General features: G+C 39.6%; 1 protein-coding gene across 2 annotated transcripts in view; it reads left to right on the top strand.

The window, feature by feature from the left end:
- Nucleotides 1-25,908, top strand: part of ENTR1 (endosome associated trafficking regulator 1) — a 347,727-nt gene that overhangs the window by 296,605 nt on the left and 25,214 nt on the right. For both annotated transcript variants that reach the window (XM_044057869.1, XM_044057868.1), the window contains one exon: nucleotides 7,915-8,054. In XM_044057869.1, coding sequence (XP_043913804.1) covers nucleotides 7,915-8,054 — 140 coding nt within the window. The remainder of the gene's footprint in view (nucleotides 1-7,914; nucleotides 8,055-25,908) is intronic.

Raw genomic sequence — 25,908 nt, 5'->3', positions numbered from 1 at the left:
AAGAAAAAGAGCTGAATTTTTATTGTATTTTGTATAATATATTATTTTTAATAATGTAAAATTCAACATTTTCTAAAGTTTTTGTGTGTATATTTAAAGTACAAAGGTTTTTAGTGTTTTATTGTCTATGTCTTTAAAATTGTGGGAGAATAATTGATTAATTGATTGTTTCATTGCATATAAAGGTGTTGACTTTGAGCAATGTAATTTCTTCTGTTTCTTGTTCTGAGGAAGTCCCCGAGGTGTATACTGGGGAAGAAAGCACTTAACAATAAAGAGACTGGAGTAACATATACTTTGTGAGCATGTTGTTTCATGTGTTGGGCTTATGGTGCAACTACTTGCTCATATTGGCACCTTTGAGGTATCAAAAATCACACTGGCCAAATGGATCACTAACTCTATCACCTTCATGTATTCACAGAGATGTTTAGAGTTACATTGGCCTCCAAGGATGCATTCTACTAGATCTATGGCTGCATCTCTGCATCTTCTGCTTTTTCATCCAGAACTTCCATTGATGATATTTGTGTGGCAGCTACCTGGTCAAACACGTATACCTTAGTTGCACACTACAAATTGGATGTGGTATCTAGAAGCAGGACTTATTTTGGTGGAATGGTACTCCAGCATATCCTTCCGTAAGGGCCACCTAGGAACCACATAGCTGGGTACTCTGACCCACTGGTGAGGAGGAATGAGGAACATCAGAATAGAAAGTTATGTCTTACCATAACTTGGCATCTGTGTTGTCAGTTTTCATTCCTTCTCACTTTCCCAAGCATCCCCCTTACCTTAGTTTCTAGAAAATCTAGGGGAGATTGCGAGATGGTTGTATCCCTTGTCTAAGTCTCCATTGTCTTTTTTCCTTTTTCTGTATTCTGCTCCTTTTTATCTATAGAAGAAGATTCAGGAAACTTGATCTGAGGTGCGAGGTGGTGTAGTGCATTATGGGAAAAGGAAGGCGTTTGGAAGAAGTGTCTGAGCCAGATCTGAGGTTTGGATCCGAGACTCACTTGTGAGGAGGAATAAATATGGACAACACTGATGCCAAGTTATGGTAAGACATAACTTTCTGTTTTCCTTAATTGTTACAGGAGAAGATAAGATAAAACCACTTCTCTCCAAATTGAATTAACACAACTAGAAATTAAATTTAATCACAAATATTTGAACTATGCTGTTCAGTATAATCTAAATTACTTAATTTTTGAGTTCAATAGGATTTGCTTCTTCCAGTGGTTTTTGGAGATTTTTTAAATGGACATTTCTGTATAAAGATTTCTTCACTCCATATAAAATGTCAAAAAATTATAAAATCATTGAGGTTATATTTTTGAGATGTAAAAACCCTTTAAAAACTGACTGGTGTAACACATTTTTAAATGTTAAAAAATCAAATATATTAGGAGGAGTTTCAAGTTTTTTCCATCAAACATCTTCATTAAATTTACAAATATGACAAAGGCAATCTTAAATTTATATAAATGAAGAACATACAAAATGATATAATTTTAGTTACAAACAGTTTACATAACAGGCAGCATTGAAACAACTGTAATTGTAAACATTATACATCACTTATAAACCATCCAGTCATTGTCAGTTAAGCATTGTGTAGCTCATTCAAATACTGCCTCGTAAATCTTGTTCCTGCTTTGCATATATAGTTCCCACAATTCACATTTTTCCTATGTAGTTTGCTCCTTCCCTTTTCTAAAGATCCCAATTCCAGTTGTTTTACCTCTGTTACTATATTCACTACTACTTGTACAGTTGGTGTAGGCTTTGAGTTCCATTTTCTAGTAATTGTTTTTTTTTTTTGTTTGTTTGCAGCCACCACAATTAGACTCAGCAAGGCTTTACTAATCCTAGGCAATTCTGATTCTGTAACATAACTCAAAAAATCTCAAAAAACAAAATGAGGAAAAAGTCACATGAACCAAAAAGTACACCAAAGCACTCTGGAATTCAGTAACCACAGCTTCACAAGTGTATCAGGCAACAAAATGTATTCTTTTTTTTTTTTTTTTTTTTACATTTTCTCTCGTGAATATATTTACATTTGTCTTCGATTCTATTCTTAACTTTACAATATTTCAGCTTTTCAGCCTCCACAGTAAACAGGAGATCATTAACTATGTCGTGCTTAATTTTGTCAATTTTCTTAAACAACATATCCATCTCTCTCATATTGTTGTTAACAATAGCTCTCATAATGTTCAATCCAGCATCATTAAAACTTTTCAGCAACTCTTTATGAAATAAACTACCCTCCCCCACATTGTTAGGATATTTGTAAATACGCAACCCCTTGGGCACAGTGTCTCTCTCAATGCATTTATTAAGGTAACAGTTATCCATATGCAAGACTTTATATCTGAACATTAAGTCATATAACATTTCCACATTAGCATTGTAACAATTCACATTGTCTTTGTTCCATGTCCTACCAAAATCTGTGCACTTGTCAGCAAAATTGCATTTACTGTTTAACCATTCACCCACGCCATGAATACCCCCCATGTTAAAGTCTCAGAAATATTTCCGGTGTTGCTAACTCCACCAGAACCAAAGTTAGAACAGTCACCTTGTTTTTCTTTAGTAATGATTTAATTCATCCCATTTGGACCACAGTTCATTGCCCCCATAGGTAAAGACGTTTCCGCTCGATTGTCCTGCCTCGTAGGGTCTTGCTGTTTATTTCTCCCATCCAAATTCTCTCCCCTCCGCTCGCGAGATGCCTGAGAGCCTGGTAACGTTGCAGGAAATGACGTAGGATGTCCTACCAACTTAGAGAATGCCTACTGGTTGCCCAGCAACGATTCCGTGCTATTTATTTCAAGCAGAGATCTTCCAGACGAATTAGTGTGTGGCTGAGACAGTATACCCACCAATTGAGTGAATTGCCCTTCCACTCATGCAAGCCTCTCACTTACACCCTGTAAATCACCTGCTCCCCTGACTGAGGAGCTGGTACTGATATCCAATTCCTCCATAATATACAAGAACCTCAAAAGCAAAATGAGCAAAAAGTGCCTTAAAGTCACACAAAGCAAAAAGTACACAAAAGCACTCTGAAATTCAGTAACCACAGCTTCACAAGTGTATCAGGCGACAAAATGTATTCCTTCTTTTTTTTTTTTTGTTTGTTTTTTACATTTTCTCTTGTGAATATATTTACATTTGTCTTTGATTCTATCTTTAACTTTACAATATTTCAGTTTTTCAGCCTCCACAGTAAACAGGAGATCAGTAACTATGTCGTGGTTAATTTTATCAATTTTCTTAAACAACATATTCATCTCTCTCATAATGTTGTTAATAATAGCTCTCATAATGTTCAATCCAGCATCATTAAAAATTTTTAGCAACTCTTTATGAAATAAACTACCCTCCCCCACATTGTTAGGATATTTGTAAATACGCAACCCCTTGGGCATAATGTCCCTCTCAATGCATTTATTAAGGTAACAGTTATCCATATGCAAGACTTTATATCTGAACATTAAGTCATATAACATTTCCACATTTGCATTGTAACAATTCACATTGTCTTTGATCCATGTCCTACCAAAATCTGTGCACTTGTCAGCAAATTTGCATTTACTGTTTAACCATTCACCCACGCCATGAATACCCCCGCATGCTAAAGTCTCAGAAATATTTCCGGTGTTGCTATCTCCACCAGAACCAAAATTAGAACAGTCACCTTGTTTTTCTTTAGTAATGGTTTCATTCGTCCCATTTGGACCACAGTTCGTTGACCCCATAGGTAAAGACATTTCCGCTAGATTGTCCTGCCTCGTAGGGTCTTGATGTTTATTTCTCCCATCCAAATTCTCTCCCCTCCACTCACGAGGCACCTGAGAGCCTGGTAACGTTGCAGGAAATGACGTAGGACATCCTACCAACTTAGAGAATGTCCTGGTTGCCCGGCAATGAATGCCTCCTGGTTGCCCGGCAATGATTCCATTCCATTTAGTTCAAAAAATCATCTCCCCAGTCAGTCCAATCTGCTCACCAAGCATCTCCATCAGAGCTGTCTGCAGGGAATCCCAAAAGTCTGCCAACTCATCACACTTCCAAAATATGTTCCCAGCTACCTCTTTCTTGCCTGTCACACCTCTAACATTTGCTATCCACATGCGGAAAAATTCTTTGTGGAGTCTACTTCAGGTATAAAAATACTTATGTAAACACTTCCAGGCAAAGGTTGCATATTTGGGAGATATATATATATATATATATATATATATATATATATATATATATATATATCCCCCCACTGGCTGGCTCTTTGTGAATTGCTTCTCCAATCTCTCTTCCCTATCCTTTCTAAGCTCCTCTGATTGATTCTTATAATTATCATGCAATATTTTATACGCTTTACTAATTATTCCTTTTTTAATGGCAGTTTCTTTTCTAGATTCTGTTAAAAACATTACCAGTGTTGGTCTTTCATTTAGGAGCCCCTATTTTTTTTCTTTACCTGTACTCTGATATCAGTCCTTGATAGGGAAGGCAATCTCTAACCTGCAGTCCAAATAAATTCTTGACATCTTCCCATTCTATCATCTTTCCCTAGTTATTTGCTTCCAATACCTTGGTTCCTTTGCCAGTTTTCTCCAATATATTCCAGCCTTGTCTTGTCTGTTGTCTGTGTCCCTAATTGCAGTCATCTCTATCAGCAGAATCTCATTTTTCCAATCTTGTGTTGGATTAATTCTTAGAATACTTTCTGCTACTTTATGGATATAATATTCTATGTGATTATTATTATTCTCCATAAAGGCCTGCATCTAAAATCCCAATCTCTCCTTGTTTCTTGAGCTTTCCCCGTTTCAACATCATCCCTTTCCACTTTGAATTATATTTTTCTGCTTGAGCTATGTATAAGAGCCTTAACTATGTAGCTCTGAAATACCCCTTTAAATTGAGTAATCCCAATCCACCCAGTCCTACTGGAAGAAGCAGCTTATCCCACTTGACTCTTGCTGTCTTCCTTTCCCAGATAAAGTCCTTCAGCTCTTTATTACTTGTTATCCACAACTTCTCTGGTTGATAAAAATATGCCTGACCTGTGTATAAGACTAAATGGACTAAAAACATTTTGACTGCTTGTATCTTACTCTCCATATAACACATTTTCCATTTTCTCAGTTTTTGTATTATCATTTGTTTAATCTCTTCCCACATATCCTTAGCTGTCACACCGGAATCATCTTTAATCCATACCCCTAAATTCTTCTTTTTATCATGTTGCCATAAATAAGGATATTGCTGAACCAGTTTGTGTATGGGTACATAATTTACTGCTATTGCCTTTCTTTTAGCCTCATTAATTTTGTATCCCCAAAAGATTTGAAACTGTTTCAGAATGTTGTAATGTCTCTTTAAGGTTTTGTCAGGTATAAAATAATATCATCTGCAAATAGAGCCAGCTTTTTTTGACTCCCATACCAATTATATCCTTGAATTTCTGAGTTTCTTATTTTCTTTGCCAGTTGTTCTAATTATAATGCAATTAACAAAGGGGAAAGAGGACAACCCTGCCTGGTTTCTCTGCTCAAGCAGAGATTATCAGGAAGGATCCCATCCTCTTTAATTTTAGTCTCCAGTCCCTCATATATCCCCCTAATCAAACTTTTGTTTTTTCAGTAAATTCAAATGCTTCCATTATGCTGCTCATAAAGTCCCAGCTTACTTTGTCCAACGTTTTCTCTGCGTCAAGACCCACCACCAGCAACGGTATTTTCTTACATTCTGCTTCCCTCTGAATCATCATTATTCTGTTAACATTGTCAAATGTTTGCCTTCCCTCCACAAAACCACATTGATCCATAAATAATAATTTTGGCATTACGTTTTCATTCTTTTCGCCATTATAAACATGAGCACTTTATAATCATGGTTTAGTATTAAAATTGGCCTGTATGAAGCTGGGTCTGATGAATCTTTATCCTCTTTAGGTACTGCAGCTACCACTGCTTTCTTCCAGGATGTTGGTACTTCTCCTCCTCTTAAAATACTGTTAAACAAAACCTTCTAGATCTTTATCAGTTTTTTCCCTCCTAGCTTCCAAACTTCCACAGGAATACCATCTATTCCTGGGGACCTTCACATAGATTGGTTATACATCCCAATTTTTATCTCATCTCCTCCTATCCTAACCATTAGTAATTGAGCCTCATCTACCTCTACCTTGGCATATTTAATTCTTCAGTAAACCTTTGTATTTGTATCTATTCTTGATTTCCATATTTCTCTGCTTTATACAGACGTTCACAGAATTTCCAAAATATTTCTAATACCACTACAAGATTGCTTGTTAGCTTCCTTGTTATAGGCTCGCTAATCTTGATGACAACCCTTTCTACTTTCTGTTGCTCAAATCGTGGTGCAAAAAGTTTTTGTGCTCTAGTGTTATCAAAAAACAGTTGCTTGACAGCAATGTTTCTAAAATCTTGCATATTATCAAGGTAATCCCTTATTTTCTGCTTAGCATTCTGCAGTTGATCCTCTTCTTGTTCATGAAATTCCCCCTATTCTGCAATAGTTTAACATTTGTCATTCCCACTAAATAATTGTTGTTACTTCTTAACCATAACTCCCTTTCTTTTATTTCCATTCTATTTTTAAACACCACCTTAATTTTATCTCACTTCCTAGCTATATTTTCAGAAGAACTTTCTATCCTCCCTATTAGCTCCTGAATAATCTGTACTGTTGTTAAATTCCTTAAATTTATTCCTTCAATTCCTCTCTTTTCAACAGATAGGTGGAAAAGTGCCAGTGCCTCATTTTTATTTCATTACCGTGTGTTTTTATTTTAGTTAGTATTGAAGCATGATCTGAAATAGTTGGATGTGTGTCAAGACCTTCAGTTAAATACACATGTTCTTGTGAAATGTAAATTCTGTCCTATGTATCCCAGTGTTTATATCTTGGGGAATAATATGTAAATTGACTTCAGATGCCTGTTACTGAATTCACATCTTCCTCATCAAATATTTTTATAAATTTCTTCAAAAAGCTACCTTCCTTTGTTATACTTTCTCTTCTGGACCCCCAGACACATCTTTACTGCTGCAAATCACTTTCCAATCTCCACATATAAGTAATATTCCTAGGTGAAAACTGATTATTTCTCCCAGAATTTTCTTAAGCTCCTTTATATCAGTTTTAGGTAGAATATAAATACATGTAAGTATAATCCTCCTCCCTTGCCAGTAGCCCCTTAGCACTAGAAATTTGCCATGATTTTCTTTTTTATCCACTTCTATCACTATTGGAGTTTCTCTTACAATTAATATAAGTACTCCTCTTTTCCTTTGTCCCAGGTATTCCGCTGAATAACCCTCCTGAAAACCTTTCATTATCATTCACATGTTAAATTCTTTCTAAGTGTGTCTCCTGTAACATGGCTATTTGGTACATTTTTAATGTAGTTCACTAGTCTTTCTTTTTTGTATTTTATCTGTGAGACCATTGACATTTAAAGACATTACAAAAAGCGTCATTGCATTAAAAGTTATTATTCTCACCATTTATGTATAATGCCTTTTTTCTTAAATGTCTAGTTTCAGCTTTTGTGTTACATGCATACACTGTTTGGCAGGTTGAGCTTTTATATAGTTGTTTCTTGTCATATCCATTTGAGCCTTTGTCATATGTTACAAAACCTTTTGTTTTATTGAAAGCCCTCAAAAAAAAACAAACACACCCCCAATACACCCCTGAAACCTATTAACTTAATACTAACAGACAAAGCTATGTACATCTTCAAATATTGTCAGTATGAGTATTTTAAATGACAGTTTTAAATCCATTTTAATTATGTCTAGGCAAATACTGCTATGAAATTGTTTCCTCTTCTGAAATTCACTAGCCATTAATGTTTATGTCTTGCAGAGTAAGCTTGAATATTGCAGAACCGAAAATGAAGCACTGCGGGCAGGGGATTCTGAAAATTTGAGGGCTGCAAAACAGAATGCACAACTAGCCTCAGAAAACCTCCACAAAGTTGTTAACAGTGCTCAGTCTTCAATAAGGTTAGTGCTACATTTATTTGTTATTGCTTACAAGGATGCCTTCTTAATATGTCACAGTAGCAGATTTAGTCGGTAATGGAGAACACAGTCACAGTAGTGTGTTTGTGTACTGCTTAAATTGTTACATTAGCAGAGTTTGACAGCTGCTCTCTGTTGCTGTACCTCACTAAACTTTATCACAGTGATTTATAAAAAGTCATGTCAGATAAAGCCCCAGTAAACAAGTTTAAAAAATCAGTAGCTGATGTTAAGTGATCCTTCATTTGAAGTACTAACATAAAACATTTTTATGGCTTTTGCTTTGCAGAATAACCTTGATTTGTGATCTGTCCCTCATAAAATATTTGATTTTCTGTAAAAATACTGAAAATTACAGTTAGCCAATGTCAGAAATTAGAACTTCATAGTTCAGAAAATGTGTGTTGATGCAAAACTTGGTTTATTAACATTTAACCTCTGTGATGTTGTCTGCTATTTTTGCCCTGTTCCTCCTGAAATTGTTTGGTTTTCTGATAAATAAGGGTTATAGTCAGTGTGTAATGATGGATATTAGAGTTTCACACTTCTTTAATGTTCATAAAATGCATGGTAATTTTCTGTTAACTTTTTAAGTGGATTACAAAAAAGTCTTCACAAGTGTTGTATTGATGTTGGTAGTGGTGTAGGCAATACTAACATCTTCATGCTTGAAAATGGCTTATGGATGGTCCAGTGTTCTCCATTATCGCCCATATTTCAACCTGCAGCATCACTGATCCATATTTGGTAACACACCAAGACAATCTTAGCTGACACAGAAAATGATTGAGCACTCACTGAGAGCACATTTCTGGGTCTGGGCATTGGAGTGTGGCTGCCAATCCCTTGCTTTATCTGATTGCTGTTTCACATCCCTGACATTATTAGTTGGCAGGATAGTTAGTGGTTTGATATGGATTGCATTGTTGTATCATGGCTTTTCCCATCCTAGTATAGAAATAAAGAAATGTTATGTTTTGATGACAGATTGCAACCACTTGCCTCCCACATCTTTTTCCCATTTATTTTCTTGTTGGATAGATTTTCCTATTTCTCTTCCTGTTGGATACCCTGCTTGACCATTTCCTTGTTTTCTTCCTTCTAAAATAAACTGAGAATAAAAAAGCGAGCCCCCTCTAGATTATAGCTGAGGAGAATTATCTTGAAGTGATGGCTTGTGGATCCCTCCCTCTCAGGGTTGTACTACGGGGCACCAGATTACAAGGAGTGCAATCTTGTCATTCCATTCTGTGGAGAAAAACAGAAGAAATTGAGGATGGGATACAGACCAAGCAAAGCTGAATATTAGCTACCAATGCAAGCAGAGTAATACACTTTACTGGCAGTATTTTGTCTCCCCTTTTTTCCTCTATCAGTAATGAGAGATGTTATGCTGCAGAAATAATGAATTCAGAACAAGCCCTCTTTCTCAAGCTTAGATTGCCAGGTTCTTCAGCTAGATTAATAAAGCAGGAACTCATTCAAGTTTTGGGTGTTTTCTGTGAAATTTTTGGAATAAAAATTGTTTTCTGTGACTGGTGGATCATCACAATTTTTTTAATTGTTACTATAAAAGTTTTTTTGTTTAAGTGTGCTATGTCAGAAATCATTTAACAATATTGAAGTTATTTCCTGAACACAACATCATTTACATTTGAATTCATTGATCAAGGAAATGAATCTGAATCTGTTTCTTGTTCATTTCTGTTATTAGTATTCCTCTGGAACTTAAAATTCACAGTATGTTACCAGATTTATTGTGTATATTGCATTTTCCTGCTTGTCTACATTGTTAACAAAAAAAGATTCATCATGCTGTGCAAAACTGTTTATATTTATTTACCGATCTAGAGGTGTGTAGAATTTGTGTTTGCTGCCACACATCAGTTTTTGAATGAAATTAGGTGATATAAATTGGCCTTGTGCTACTTTCATTCTCCAAACTGTTTTATTGACTGTAGCCACTTTTTGACTTGGCCTTCAGATTCAGGGGTCTATTTAGAAGAAGCTTTTTTGTGCTGTGTAATTTGTACTATTTTATGTAGTTTTACATCAGAATAAATTAAATATAAGCAAAAAAGGTCAGTGGTAGAAAACACTTTCCAGTAAGTGACAGAAATGCATACACAGGGGAATGCAAATTGTTATATGCAAGCTTTGCAGTAAACAAGAAAGCTTTCAGATGTTGTCATCATAGCCGGCCTTAGGCATAGGCCAACTAGGTGGCCGCATAGGGAGCTGGTCTAGCAGGGGTGTTTCTCCAGTATTTATTTGGGGTAGGTAGACCAGGATAGGGGCACCGGGTGATGTGGTGGGGGCACCATGGAGCTCTTTCACCTAGGGCACCAGTTGACCTAAGGCCACTCTGGTTGTCATCTACAGTTTTTGAAGAGAATTCTGGATGAGAATACTTCTAAATAATGATATTTTTGATTCTCTGAAGCATACTTTTCCTCCCCAGTGAATTCTGAAGGTTGTCAAAAATGACTGAAAAACGGTTTGTTTTTTGGCATTTTTTTCCTCAAATAGAAAGACCGTTTCTTAGTACTGCTGCTTCCTGTGTACTATTTACAAAGACACTAGCTGAAAATGTGATTTTCTGACTATTATAGGAGAATTAATAAATTTAAACCCCATCCCAGATGATGTATGCCTTACCTGTTTTAAATTAATACCCAAGTATCCTGAATAGTGAACTGTGGAAACGTCTAAGGAGAGAGAGAGAGAGAATCATTTTTTAATTTCATGGAGATTGTGCTTCATAAACCCACTCTAAAATTGGCAAGGCCATCTTTGCATGATAACATGGAAACCCTTGAAGAGATTATTTCCATAACTTGAGGGTTTCCTTTAAACATCTGGTCTGAAGAATGTGAGCAATGGAACAGACCCCACAACCTGACATGAATAAGACTGATATAGAGACAGCAGAGAATGGAAAGATAAATATTAAATATTTTTAATCATGTTGATAAAGATTTTAAGTTGCATAATGACACTTCCAAAAAAATACATCATTACAGTAATATGGCCTTTGGATCTTCAGGTATCATTATTTTTATGATCAGTAGCGTGGGGATATAAAAATGTCTTTCCCTAGTTCAAAAAGCTGAATTAGATTATTCTGATTCATAACAGTGAATGTCTTGAATATGTCTGTGATGCTTAATCCACAGTTGTATAAAGCCATGTATGCCCTTTTCTTCATTATAACTGTTTTGATGGAAGAAACAGGACTGGCTGAAAAGGAAGCTAAAGCATGGAAATATTTTAGCCCAGCTAAGAAAACTTCCTTTTTCTGATGGTGTGCTTTGTGGTCAAAATCACATTTAATACATAAGCTGGAAGATGAGTGTAAGACTAATAAAGATTTGCAGTCATTTACTGGTTTCTGCAAATTCATTTTTTTTCAGTAGTAGATATGTTTGCAAAAAAACTGCAAAGTAGTTAAGCAGGATAACCGTCAAAACTATTCTACCATTTTCAGACCACAGTACATTTATGTCCACTTTGGACATGTGATATACTTAGTTGCATATTCCACTCTGGCCTGTACAATGGAAATAATGTATTTTCAAAGAGCGAGTTTCTCATTTCCGTGTCCAGGCCTCCAGCTTGGGTTAGCTACTGCTACCAGTGTGCTTAACTTAGTTTACACCAAGACTCTGTAAACAGACCTATTTCCCATTCTAGTGATAATTTAGTAGCAGCTTAAACTCAGGATTAATATCATCTACTTAAAATAGTGAACCTCTTAATGAATTTGGGTACAACCATAAATTACAGCAAAAGACATATTTTGTCATTGCAAATGATAGCTTTCTTGGGAAGATTCCTAAATTCAGTCCAGACAAAGTTTTTCTTTCCCTGATACAAAACTGATAGCTATCAGGCTACATGAAACAAGCAGCATCTATACAGACACCTACCAGAAGCATCTTCTCAGAGATTTGTGCTGTTTGCTTTCATTTTATTTGTTGCAAGACTTCACCTGAGGATAGCCCAGTGACTTATGAGAAATCTCTGTAATCATTTGACAGACCCACTGTCAGTTGCTTGTAGTTCTTTTTTATTCTTTGCTGTCCCACATGAACACTCTTTGTGGTTTCTGTTAAAGAGCTGATTCGGAAGCATGTCCCCTCTGCTTATACAGGAATAATGTGCCACTAGATATTACTCCTAATAATGGCACCAGATTTAGCAGACTGTGGCATGCAGTTATAGAAAAACTCTCTGAAATTAATGCAGCTAATCTAATAAGTAGAACAAATATTATTTACTGCTGTAATCTTTCTATTGCAGATATACTGTTATAGTGAGTGTACTGAAATAATTATATTTTATACATTGGGCAGATCTCAGATAGACTGACCCTATGGAAGGGACATAAGAAAACCCTGTGCGGTAATTGACTGATGGCTAATAGAACACAGCTTTCTATGTTTAAACACCTTTATTAAATTATTACTTAAGACATAGGCAAACATACATTAACAGAAAAGAAAACAAATCATATTAACATTTTTTCCATTGACATAGATTATACATCACACATTTTTTCTTTCTTAAATTATCATCTGTCCAAAATTGCATAAATTGTTGAATTCCTCCCTCCCCTTAAATCTCAGTTGTCCTCCTCCTTAACTTTATTCTGCATGTATTTTTCCCACAAGTTCCATTTATTTCTATTTTTATAATATTCAATATTTCAAATACATTTGGTTTACACTTTGATTTTCATTTTCTTGTAATTGCTTTTTTGGTCACTTAATAAGGCCTCACTATGTCTAGGCAAGTCAGTCATATTGCATATATTTAGTTACAGCTATTTGCTTACCCAGTATTTCTGACAGAATACTGTATAGGGAATTTTTTAAATCTGCCAACTCATTACACTCCCAATACATATGTTCCCAGTTACCTCTTTCTTCCTAATCACACCTTTGCTGTCTACCTGAGGAAAAATTATCTGAAGTCTGCATGGGGTATACAAAGGCCTGTGCAAATACTTCCAAGCAAAGATCCTAAACCAGTATAAAAACACAGCGGACCTGACCACACCCGCAAACTCATCCAGACAAAGTTTAATTTATTAAGTAAACTGATATAAACCAAACTAATAAAAACATATTTTGTTTGGATTATATTAGTTTACTTAATTAATTAAACTTTGCCTAGAGAAGTTTGCAGTGTGGTCAAGTCCACTGTGATTTTATACTAGTTTGTGCTTTCTTTTTGTTTGTTTAAAGATCCTAAAGCTATCTAGACATTGTTTTATACATGGAGGCCATACATATCTACTCCCATTGTTCTTTCATAAATTGCTTTTCCAGTCTATAATGCCAATCTTTTCTAATTTCCACTGATTGATTCCTATAGTTATAATGTAGTATCTTATGTGCCATACTAATTATCCCTTGTTTAACCGCAGCTTGTGTTCAAGATTCAAAAAAAGCTACACCAGAGCAGGTCTTTCACTTAAGATTCCTCTATACCTTTATCTTTGTATATACTCTAATATTAATCGCTGGTAGGGAAGGTAGTCTCTAGCCTGCAGTCCAAATGTCTTCTTGGCATCATCCCACTCTATTACTTTCCTCTGTCTTGCTATTTGCTCCCAATACCTTGGTTCCTTTGCCAGTTTTCTCCAGTAAATTCCAGCCTCTTCTTTCCTATTTTCTGCACCCACTATGTGCAGTCATCCCTACTGGGAAAATCTCCTTTCTCCATTGTCATGCTGGCTTAGTTCTTAAAATACCTTCTGCTACTGTATGAATATAGTATTCTCTATGGTTGTTGTTTTTCTCCTTAAGAGTCTGCATCCAAAAGCCTACTCTGTCTTTATTTCTTGAACTCCACCACCCAGTTCATCACCATCCGTTTCCATTTTGAATTATAACCTTCTGCTTGTGTTATGTGTATGAGCCTTAACTGCATAGCTCTAAAATTTCCCTTCAAATCAGGTAATCCTAAACCACCTCATTCTATTGGAAGGATCAACTCATCCCACTTAACCCTTGCCCTCTTCCCCTCTCAGATAAATTCCTTCAACTCTTTATTAATTATTGTCCACAACCTCTCCTCTGATTGATAAAAATATACCTAACCTATATATAACATTAAAGAGACTAAAAATATTTTCACTTCTCATATCTTGCTATCCTTGTCTGTAAACAAGAGCTTTCATTTTCTCAATGTTTGTATTACTTTTTGTTCAGTCTCTTCCCATATATCCTTCGCTTCCATAACTAAAGCATTTTTACTCCATACTCCTAAATAATTTATCTTATTGTGCCCCTATAAATATGGGTATTGTTGAACCAATTCATGTACGGGTACATAATTTACAGCTATAGCCTTTATTTTATCTTCATTAATTGCATAATCTGAAAAGACTTAAACTGTATGAAAATGTTGCACTAAACTGAAATGTCCTTTTCTGGATTTATCTTGTACAAAATAGTATCCTTTGCAAATAAAACCAACTTTTCTTGATTACCATACCATTTATGTCCTTGCATTTTTGAGTACCTTATTTTCTTTGCCAATGCCTCTAAATGTAAAGTAAGTAACAGAGGGGAAAGAGGACACACCTGCATGTTCATCTGTTAAAACACAACTTATAAGAGGGTAACCCTCTCACTTCATTTCTTCCAATCCTTCATATATCTTCCAAATTAACATTCTATTGTATCAGGGAATGCAAGTAATTCCATTGCTCTACTCATAAAATCCTAGCTTACTCTATTGAATTCTTTCTCTCCATCAAGACCCACCAGCAACAGTGTATTTTCTTACATTCTGCTTTCCTCTGGATTGTCATTGTTCTATTAATGTTGTTAAATGTTGTGTTCCCTCCAAAAATCTCATTGATCCATATCCATCAATTTTGGCAACATTTTAGCTAGTGTAGACATAAACACTTTATAATCATGGTTTAAAAATTGAAATGGGTCTGTATGAAGTTGGGTCTGATGGGTCTTAACTATCCTTAGGTAATACGCTGCCACAGCTTTCTTTCAAGGTGTTTGTGCTTCCCCTCCTTTTAAAATACTGTGAAACAAAATCTCTAGGATCTTTTTCATTTTTTTCTCTCAATTTACATACTTCCACAGGAATATCATCTGTTCCTGGAGACTTTATTGAAGATTAATTACACATCACCATTTTTGTCTCATCCCCCACTATCTTAACTGTTAATTATTAAGCCTTATCTACCGCTAACCTTGGCATAATTAAGTCTTCCATAAATATTTCCATTTGTGTTCTTTCTTGATTTATACATTTATCTTCTTTTTTTCAAATTTTCATAAAATTTCCAAACTGTCTCTAATACAGCTACATGATGTCTGGTTATTTTTCTTTTTATATGCTGCCTAAGTTTGGCAACAACCGTTTCTGCTTTCTGTTGCCTAAGTTGTTGTGCTAAAAGTTTTGCTCTGGCGTTATCAAAAATAGTTGCTTAACAGCAATCTTTCTAAACTCATGCATAGTATCCAAATACTCCCTTACTTTCTCTGTAGCACTCTGCAGTTATACGTCTTCTTTTTCTGTGAGGTTCCCCTTATTCTGCAATACTTTCCCCTTTGTCAGATGCTCTAAGTAATTTCTATGACTTCATAATTCTATATCTTTAACTTTTATTTCTATCCTGTTTTAAGCTCCTTTTTCATTTTATCCCACCTATTAGGTATAGCTTTTGAAGATATTTCAATCTTCCCAATTAACTCTTGAATACTTTCCACTAACAATTCCTTAAGTTCCTGTCTCTTTAACAGGTAGGCGGAAAAGCAGTGGAGTCTCATTTTTACTTTATTACCTTGCATTTGTATCTTAGTTTTTATTGGTGCTTGATCTGAAATAGTTATTGGATGTGTGTTGAGGCTTTCAATTAAATGCAAATGATCCTGTGAAATATAATTTCTATCTAGTCTAGCTCAGTTGTTGTGCCTTGGAGAATATAGATGTTCTGTAGTCCTATCTCACCTTCATTCTTTACATATGGGATCAGAGCCAATCCTCTGCTCTGACTTGGCCTGTTTACAAGCTGGAAGACTTCTGGTTGGCTCGTGGCTAGATGGGTATCCCATGGTGCACCAGTACAATTCCCAGACCTCGTTTGCTGCGTCGACAAGTTTGGTTGTGCTTCTCTTTGGCTCTGGCTAAGTGATTGCATTTATTTCCACTTTTACTAAATTTTCTTGGCTGTTTAGTTTAAAATAGTTTAATATAGTTAAAACTGTTGCTGCTTATAGTAATCATTTAGTGTAGTTGTTATTGTAGTGGTTAGTAGAGTTAGCTTTTACTTGCACCTTTTGGTGCAGTTTTTGGACTTTGGCCTTTTCTTACTTCATTGGTATCCCGTGTACTGGTTTTTCTAAATTGGATTAGCATAGGAGCCTTTTGCGCACTATTATTCTGTGTGTGTTGATAGAGTTTTTGGCAGTTTTCTGCTTGTTATTTAGCCTAATTAATTAGCTTGTTGTTAGCATTGTTGGATTGCTAATATTGTTAACAGAACTATGTTCTGTTTGTGCTTGACATAAGCCTGAAGTTGTGAATTTTCGCTTCTTACTGTTCCTGTTGAGCATGTGATATTTTCTTACTTTCTCTAACTTTTGGGTCTGTTTCAGTTAGAAGACCCTATCTCTTCCTTACCTGGGCTAGGCCCGTTTAACTTAGAGGACCTAGTCCTTGTGGTATCTTTTTCTTCTTGCAGGGCTAGGCCCATTTAAATTAGAGGACCCTAGTCCTCCTTTTTCCCTTTCTCTGTGTGCATGTGCTCTATACAGTAGAATGTCTAAAGAGAGTAAGGATCATAAGCCATCTGGCTTTAAGAAATGTGTTAAGTGCTCTCAAAAAATTTCCATAATGGATGGTGATGGTAACTGCGGTTACTGTTTAGGGGCCATCCATTTACAGGACACCTGTTTATTTTGTCATGCATTTAGTCCTAGGGTGTTGCAGGAAAGGAAGAACAAGCTCATTCTAAAAGGTCTTCTTAAACCTTCCTTCGAGGAAGATTTGTCTAGTTCCTCATCATCCTCTAAATCTACCAAGGGAAAGTCAAAATAAGAGGCCCTTCCTGGCACCTGCCGGTTTCTTGGAGCCACCTCTTAAAGTTTCAATAACTGTCTCATCGGCCCCACAGACCTCGGAGCCGACTGAGAGCGGTATTGTTGTTGTAGGGTCAGTTCCAAGTATTTCGGAGCCGACCGCTGAGACTATTGAGACTGCTTCTTGGAGCTGGTCTATGGACGCTCTACCGGCCTCCTTGTTATTGAAGTCTCCTGTACTTCCGAGATCTCTATCTCCTACTATGTCATCCAGGTCTTCCAGGAGTTTATCAGAAGAAGATGTGGAGAGGGTAGTGCTGAGACTTTTGAAGTCATCTGCTTTGCCTAAATTGTTGTTGGCTCTGACCCAGTCGACTCTGGAGCCACTTGAACCCTTTCTACCCTCTGTGTTCATTCCTCCTTTAAGCCATGTGGGTCTTTCGGAGCCAGTGGGCTTGGTACCACCAGTGGAACCTTCGGCTCCAGCTCCCCTTGTGGCTGATGTCCTTCAAGGATGCATCTGCAGTCATAACATATGGGTTGTCCTGCCTCAGGCAGCCCTTCGGTCGGCTGGATTCCAAAGTCTGGGTCTGGCCTCGGCTGATGTCGCACTTTCCCCGACGTCATAGCTCCTGGGGTATAAAGGCATCAGCCGATGCCATTTTCCTCAGTCTTTCTTGCCGCGCGGTGCCCGAAGCAGAAGCTGTTCGCAAGTGCCGGTCGGTCAGATCCAGAGATTTCAGCTACCGAAGACTTCGAAAAAAGCTAAGTACCCCGTTGGGGACTCTTTCTTGCCTCAGCCGATGTCAGACAGAGTAAATAATTGTTTAACTTGTGGGAAACAAATACCTCATAAGGATTTCCATTCTTACTGCCTTCCTTGCTTAGGCCCAGACCACGACGTATCAGCTTGTTTAGCCTGTGCCTCCTTCAACCGACAGACTCTTAGACGTCGGTCGGAGTTTGCAGAAGAATTTTCCGGAACCGCTTTTGCATATAAAATGCCGTCGGAAACTCCGACTACGCATATGGCCAAAAAACGCAGGGAAAAAGACCGACACTCGCGGCCCGCGGTTTCAGCTGAAACCACGGTTAGGCCTACCGCGAGTGTCTCGGTTTTGGCTGAAACCGAGTCCTCGGTTCTTACTATGACTGAATCCATACCTCCGACAACCGAGGCCAGAGAGACCCCAGCTGAGTCGGCTTCAGAAATCCCTACCGAAGCTAGCGCTCAAGAATTGTCCAACACCATTCCATTGGACATTTCTACACCTGCACGTGGGGCAGCTAGGACCCCAGCTTCTATGTCTATTAAGGCCTTCTCCAGGGCTAAAGCTGCCAAACTTTCAAAAGCTTTATCTGCCAAATCTACTTCACAGAGGCCTTCCTCAAGCTCTCAGATTCTCAGTCTTGCTGAGGACCTTATATCCTTAATTTAGGGGTTCCCAACCTCACCCAGACAGGGCCTCCCAACCTCCACCTGACAAAAGGCCTAGGACTGAACCCTCTGAACCCCTCTCCTCTGATTACTCCACGGATGGATCTGATTTGTCAGACCATCAGGAAGGGGCCTATTCGCCTTATGAGGATTCAGATGCAGAAGACTCTATTCCTTTGGCCTCCCCTCCTGAAGAATTTTCCTTTGGGGAGACTTTGCACTCAATGAGGGAACACTTTCAATGGCAGGGTCAGGATTTTTCTGATTCTAGAAAAAGATTAAGGACATTTTTACATTTGCCCCAGCATAGGCCCTTAGCCATACCACCAGTGCTAACTGTAATTGATGATGTGTATAATGATGTCAGTTCTGCACCTGATTCTCTTCCCCCAGCCCCTGCCAAACCTGACAGATATTACAGGGTCCCGGATTCTCACTTCCACCTGTATAAAGCCCATGCTGCAGACCCAGAAACTATTTCTCAGGGCCCAAAAGGTGTTGCAGCTGCCACTGCCAAAAATCCCCTACCCTCTGAAAGAGAGTCTAGAGCATTAGAGAGATGGGGTAAAAAGGTTTATACATCTGCTACTCTTTCTGCCAGGGCATTAAACTGTCAATTCCATATGATACAGTACCAAGAATATTTGTTAGATCAGCTGAATAAAAAGCTTTCTTCTCCTGAACCTTTAGACCGTAAATCCCTTCAGGATTTGGTACACAACTCTCAGCAGGTCAGTAATCATTTCTTAAAATGTGGCTATGATGCACTGGAGGCTTCATTTAGATCAACTATGACTGGGGCAGTACTTCGTAGACATGCCTGGCTAAAAGAGCAATCCTTGCCAGACCATGTTAAGGCTAAACTCCTAGTGCTCCAATGGAGAAACAAAGTTTATTTGGCTCCCCTGCACAGGAGATTCTAAAGAAAGTGGAAGAAAAGGCAAAATCTGTGCAAACAGTAAAGGAATTTCGGCAGGTCCAACCTCCAAGGTTCAACAGAAACTGGCCTTCAAAGAATTGGTCCTTTCCAGACACCTCCGGAGCACAGAGGGGCAGGAATAGACGCCCTAGAGGCAGAGGTCAATCAAAGGGAGCCTACAGGGGCCGTCGGTGGCAGCCTGCCAACCAGAGGAGTAGTGCCACAGCTGCAACTACAACCACTACCACAGGACAGACATAATGACTTGACTCTGATTCCGCCTACCAGAGAACAACTGGAAGCTCCCTTGGGCGGAAAGCTGGCTTTATTCTCAAAAAACTGGCATTGCTTTACAAAGGACACATGGACATTGCAAACAATACACAAAGGATACAGGTTTCAATTCCACACTTTACCAAAAAGGAGCGGAATGCCAAACCTTCCACCAAACCAGAAGCCAGAGGCTTTAAGACAAATCAACAATTTACTTCAGATGAAAGCGATAGAAAGGGTACCATCTATGGAACAAGGCCAAGGATTTTACTCCAGACTATTCCTTGTACCAAGAAAAGAAAACCAATGGAGGCCTATTCTCGACTTGTCCGCACTAAACACATATCTCATTGTGCCAAAATTCAAAATGCTGACCCTACAGCAACTTCTTCCCATGTTGGGCAAGGAGTCTTGGCTGGTGACTCTAGATCTCAAGGAGGCATACCTGCACGTCCCTATCCGACCAGATTGCAGAAGACACCTCAGATTTCTTGCAGGATCAGAGCATTATCAATTCTCAGAATTACCCTTTGGCTTATCTACTATGCCCAGAGTATTCACGAAATGCCTGGCATCAGTAATTGCACATTGCAGACTTCAGGGAATTCAAATCTACCCATACCTGGACGACTGCCTAATACAAGTGGACAACAAGACAAAATTGCTAAAGGATTTGGCCCATGTCATATACCTGTTACAGGCCTTGGGATACACAGTCAACATCCAAAAGTCAAGACTAGTGCCATCCCAAAGGATAACCTTTTTGGGTGCGGATCTGGACACAATAACTCAGATGGCTTTTCTCACAGAAGAAAAACAAAAACAACTTCCAGATTACTTCATGACTTTGACCAGACAAGCTCAGCATACTGCAAGGAAAGTCCTGCAGGCCCTGGGTTACATGGCATCCTGCATAATCTTGATCCCGCATGCCAGGCTGCATATGAGGAAATTACAATGGTACCTAAGGAATGTATGGTCTCAACACAGGCACAGTCTAGAAACCATGATACCAATCATTCCATGCCTTCAAAAGGAATTCCTGTGGTGGGCTAAGGCCAGCCAGTCCAACAGAGGGTTGCCTTTCAACAAACCAAAACCAAGGCAGACCATCACCACGGACGCCTCAGACCTAGGATGGGGAGCACACATGGAGGACAAATGTATCCAAGGCCTATGGTCTCAAGGCCAGCTAAACTTGCACATAAACCAAAAGGAGATGCTGGCAGTGAAGCATGCAATCGAGGCATTCAAACCATTCCTCCAGCAAGGACATCTGCTGATAAGAACAGACAACACCACGGTCATGTGGTACATAAACAAACAGGGAGGCATGCATTCCTACCCTCTATGCCGGATGGCAATGGATCTGTGGAACCTAGGCCTGAATCTCAATATCCAGCTGCAGGCCAAATTTGTACCAGGAAAAGAGAATTCACTAGCAGACAGGTTAAGCAGAACTACCACGGATGCTCACGAATGGATGCTGCATCCAGACATCTTCAAACTCATAACAAAGAAATGGGGAATGCCAGAGATAGATCTGTTCGCCTCCCCACTCAACCACCAACTGAAGAAATTCTGCTCAAGGACATACCACCCACAAGCCTGGAGGGTGGACTCTCTCTCTTTCAGCTGGAATGCCCTAACAGTGTATGCGTTTCCACCTCTCCCATTGATGTACAAGGTTCTACTGAAAATCAGAGAGGAACAGCCAAAGGTGATACTAATAGCTCCGGACTGGTCAAGACAGCACTGGTATCCGCTACTGAGAAGCATGTCTCAGGCGAACTCATGGCCTCTACCCCTATGGCCTCAAAACAATTTCAAGACCCTGCATCCAAACTTGAAAACACTGCAACTAACTGCCTGGAAAATTGCTTAAAACCAAACCAAACTGTCTTATCTCAGAGGGTCAAGGACATTATCCTGGAGGCTCGCAGACCCTCCACAAGGAAGACATACTCAGCTAAATGGAAGAGATTCCTCATTTGGAGCACATCAAAGGGCACAGATGTCACAGTGGCAAACCTAGCACACATCCTAGAATACTTAGCAGAATTGTTCCACAATGGCCTGTCCTACTCTTCCATTAAGATTCATGCTTCAGCAATTTCAGCAGAATACAATATGGATCCTCCTATCTTCTCTCACCCTCTTCTCAGACAATTTTTGAGAGGGATCAAAAATGTTAAACCTCCAAGGAGACCCCTCTGCCTGCATGGGATCTCAATTTTGTGCTGGAAAAATTGACACTACCTCCTTTTGAACCAGCAGCATCAGCAGACTTACAGTTTTTATCTTGGAAAACTGCTTTCCTTCTGGCAATCACTTCAGCAAGAAGAGTATCCGAGTTACAGGCATTAATGGCAGTGCAGCCTTTCCTTATTTTTCACCAGGATAGAGTGTCTCTGAGAACCAATCCTACTTTCATGCCAAAGGTGGTATCCAGGGTATCCTTGAACCAAGCTATTCATTTGCCTACGTTCTTTCCTAACCCACAGAACAAAGGAGAAAAACTTTTGCACACCTTGGATATACACAGACAACTATGCTACTATCTGGACAGAACTAAAACCAGCAGAAAAACTGACCAACTTTTAGTAGCATATGCAACTGGGGTGCAAGGAAAAGCAATTTCCAAACAGACAATTTCAAAATGGATAGGAAATTGCATTCGCTTTTGCTACTCTTTTCATGGAAAGACAGCTCCTGAAAATATCAGGCCTCATTCCACAAGGGCCACAGCCACCACTACAGCTTTCCTACGAGGGGTGGCTACCAAGGACATTTTAGAAGCTGCTACTTGGAGCTCCGTGCATACATTTGCCAAGCATTACAATCTACCTTTATACTCCAGATCCCGAGCAGGCTTTGCAACTGCAGTTTTACAGGGGATCTTAACTACACCATCCTTATCTTAGTACCTCCTCCCACAGTTTGGCTATGGTATTCTACCCATATGTTATGACTGCAGATGCATCCTTGAAGGACATAGTACAGTTTTGTGCCTACCATAAATGTAGATGTCCGATAGGTATGCATCTGCAGTCAGGATTACCCACCCTCCTTCTCCTCTGTGGTATTCCTAGGGTGCTTACCCCTCTTTCAGCTAGCTGGGGGAATCTATTATGGTGTATTTGTTTGTTTGTATATATGTATATATATATATATATATATATATATATATATATATATATATATATATTTTGCTACTGTTTGGAACATTCAACATTTATCCAAATTTAGCCTTCCTAGAGGGCACCTGGCATCTGGGGCAAGAAACACTGAGGAAAATGGCGTTGGCTGATGCCTTTATACCCCAGGAGCTATGACGTCGGGGAAAGTGTGACATCAGCCGAGGCCAGACCCAGACTTTGGAATCTGGCCGACCGAAGGGCTGCCTGAGGCAGGACAATCCATATGTTATGACTGCAGATGCATACCTATCGGACATCTACATTTATGGTAGGTACAAAACTGTACTTTTCGGAGCCGAGTTCTGCTTCGACAATTTTGGTGCCATCTGTAATGTCCAGGGGCTGAAGCTCTCCAGTCAGCGCCGACAGGGATGCTTGGAACCGAACTTCTTCGGTTCCGAGTCTTCCTCTCGGCGCAGCAGCTAGGGTGAGTACAGACCCTGCATCTATCTCTGAGCCGATGGCTCTGGTGCCGATGGCATCCTCTGTCTCCTCGGAGCCGGGGAGGTCCCCAGAGCCAGAGAGGTCGGCATTCGAGATGATGAGGAGTGTGCTGTCCCCATCATCAGCTCCTACCAGAGGTACCAGCACTTTTCCCCCTATAGCATCTACTTCTGTCTCAGCTCATACTCCCTCCAGCGGCAGCAGAGACCCTCCAGCCTCAGGAGCCACTGGCTGGTGGTCCCCACTTTTCTGAGACCTCCCCGGAATGTCCTTCTGAGGAGCCTCCATTGAAGAGGACTTGTAAGTGGAAGCATGTCGACTCCCAGGATGAGTCTTTGACATCTGACACTGATCTCAAGGAGTCAGAAGAGTCCTCCAAGTCGTCCTCTGATGATGTATCCATCGTAGACATTCTGGAGATCCTTAGACAGAGGTGTGGCTGGCCCACTGTCACCCCTTCTGATGAGGAGTCGGTGTACCTGAAGGCTTTTGGGTCTCAACCTTCTGCCTCTTGGGTATCTCCACCCTTCGACGAACTGATGGATATAGTTAGTCGAAAGGTGTGGGATACTCCTGATGCCATGGAACCAATTCCCAGGAGACCAAACAAGTTCCTTTCTCCCCCTCCAGGAAAAGACTTTTTATCTAAAGGTGTGCCTGTAGATGCCATGGTGGTGGCGGCGGTCACTATGAAGGAGCTAGCTGAGACGACTTCTGTTCATACACTGAATAAGGAGTCTCGAATGATGGACAGATACGGGAAGCTTATAATTTCTTCAGCGGCATTTACCCTTAGATCACTGAATTACCTTACTCACTTTACGAGGCTTCACAGAGATCTCCTTAAAGAGTTAGGAGACTCTTTACAAGTTACATGTACTGAGGGAGTCCCTGACAAGTCCACCTTGAACTCTATCATTAACTCTTCCATGTGGCTTATTTCGTATGTGGCTGACAGAGCGAGTAGAGCAGCGGGTTCAGGAATTTCCCTGAGGCGTCATTTCTGGATGAGTTTGTGTAACTTTGCGGAATTGTTTGTCTACCTTTACCAATGCCCCCTTCGACAGTTCCTCATTGTTTGGATGCAAGGTAAAGGACACTCTCACCCAGTGCAAGCAAGAAGGAAAAACACTCTTTGCCATGGGAGTATGTTTTACTGTTCCCTCTAAACCATACCCTAAGGGTCAGAGGGGCGGTAAGATGTGGTTCAAGAAGTCTCAGAGGTTTTTCCAGGAGGCACAGGGTGACTCCTCCTTCAGAGGCAGAGGAGGAGGAGGAGGAAATGGTAGACGTTGCCCTAGAGGCAGGGGCGGTCCACAAAACCAGGGAGGTTTTGATTCCTTTTGGGGCCAGCCTTACCAGCGCTCCTGATGTGGGGCCTGACTGTGCTTCTCTGGGGCCGGTCAGGGGTTGCATTTCTTTGTATCCAGAAGCCTGGCTAAGTATCACTTATGACAAGTGGGTACAAAGAATTATTACCAAATGTTATGTCATACCCTTTTCTCTTCCACCCTTTGTTCCCAAAAAGATCCCAGATGTTCCACCCAGTTACAAGGATCAAGCAACTGTGGAGGTCAACAAGTTGCTGTCAAAAAGAGTCATCCAAACTGTCCCAGCAGACCAGATAGGATTCAGAACTTACTCTAGATTCTTTTTAGTGCCAAAATGTACAGGGAACTGGAGGCCCATTCTGGACCTCAGCAGATTGAATGAATCGGTAAAGAAGGACAAGTTCCAGATGGTAACACTGCAGTCTATACTCCCGTTGGTAGGGAAAGACAACAATTGGATGTGCTCAACAGATCTCCAAGACAGGGCATCAAGGAGTCATCTACACTTCCAGCTGGGAGCCAGTCACTACCAGTTCCGTGCTCTGCCCTTTGGTGTCGCCACAGCCCCCAGGGTGAACACCAAATGTATGGCAGTAGTGACAGTTCACCTGAGATGTTGAGGATTCCAGGTGTTTCCATATTTGGACGACTGGCTCCTGACCGCCCTCCTCAGGCATCTACTCCTTCAGAGCAGGGACGCTACTATTCAGCTTTGTGCCCAGCTGGGAATCTCTATAAATTGGGAAAAATCTGCCTTATTACCCTCTCAATCTGTGATTTTTATAGGCGCAGAGATAGACACAGTAAACATTGTGGCTCGGCTTCCTGCCGAAAGGGTACATAACCTGGTTCTTCAAATTCAGTGTCTTCTTCCCTTACGAAGGGTCAAAGCCAAGATTGTTCTGCAGCTCCTTGGGACCATGGCTTCCACCATACTATTAGTGCCACTAGCCAGGTTACACATGAGAATTCTTCAGTGGCTTCTGTCATCCCAATGGTCCTTTCAGCACCTTTCATTATCCCATCGCATTCTGCTGACAGAATCTTGCAAGAAGGAACTTCTTTGGTGGATATTACCCAATCAGCTGACCACGGACACTTCATTTGTTCCTCACCAACCCATTGCCACTGTGACCACGGATGCCTCACAGATATGGTGGGGGGGGGGCATTATC

This window comes from Protopterus annectens, chromosome 16.part0, assembly GCF_019279795.1.
Source record: "Protopterus annectens isolate FY-2018-M chromosome 16.part0, PAN1.0, whole genome shotgun sequence".
In the NCBI taxonomy this organism is placed as follows: domain Eukaryota; kingdom Metazoa; phylum Chordata; order Ceratodontiformes; family Protopteridae; genus Protopterus; species Protopterus annectens.
This window is presented reverse-complemented; position numbering and strand designations above follow the sequence as displayed.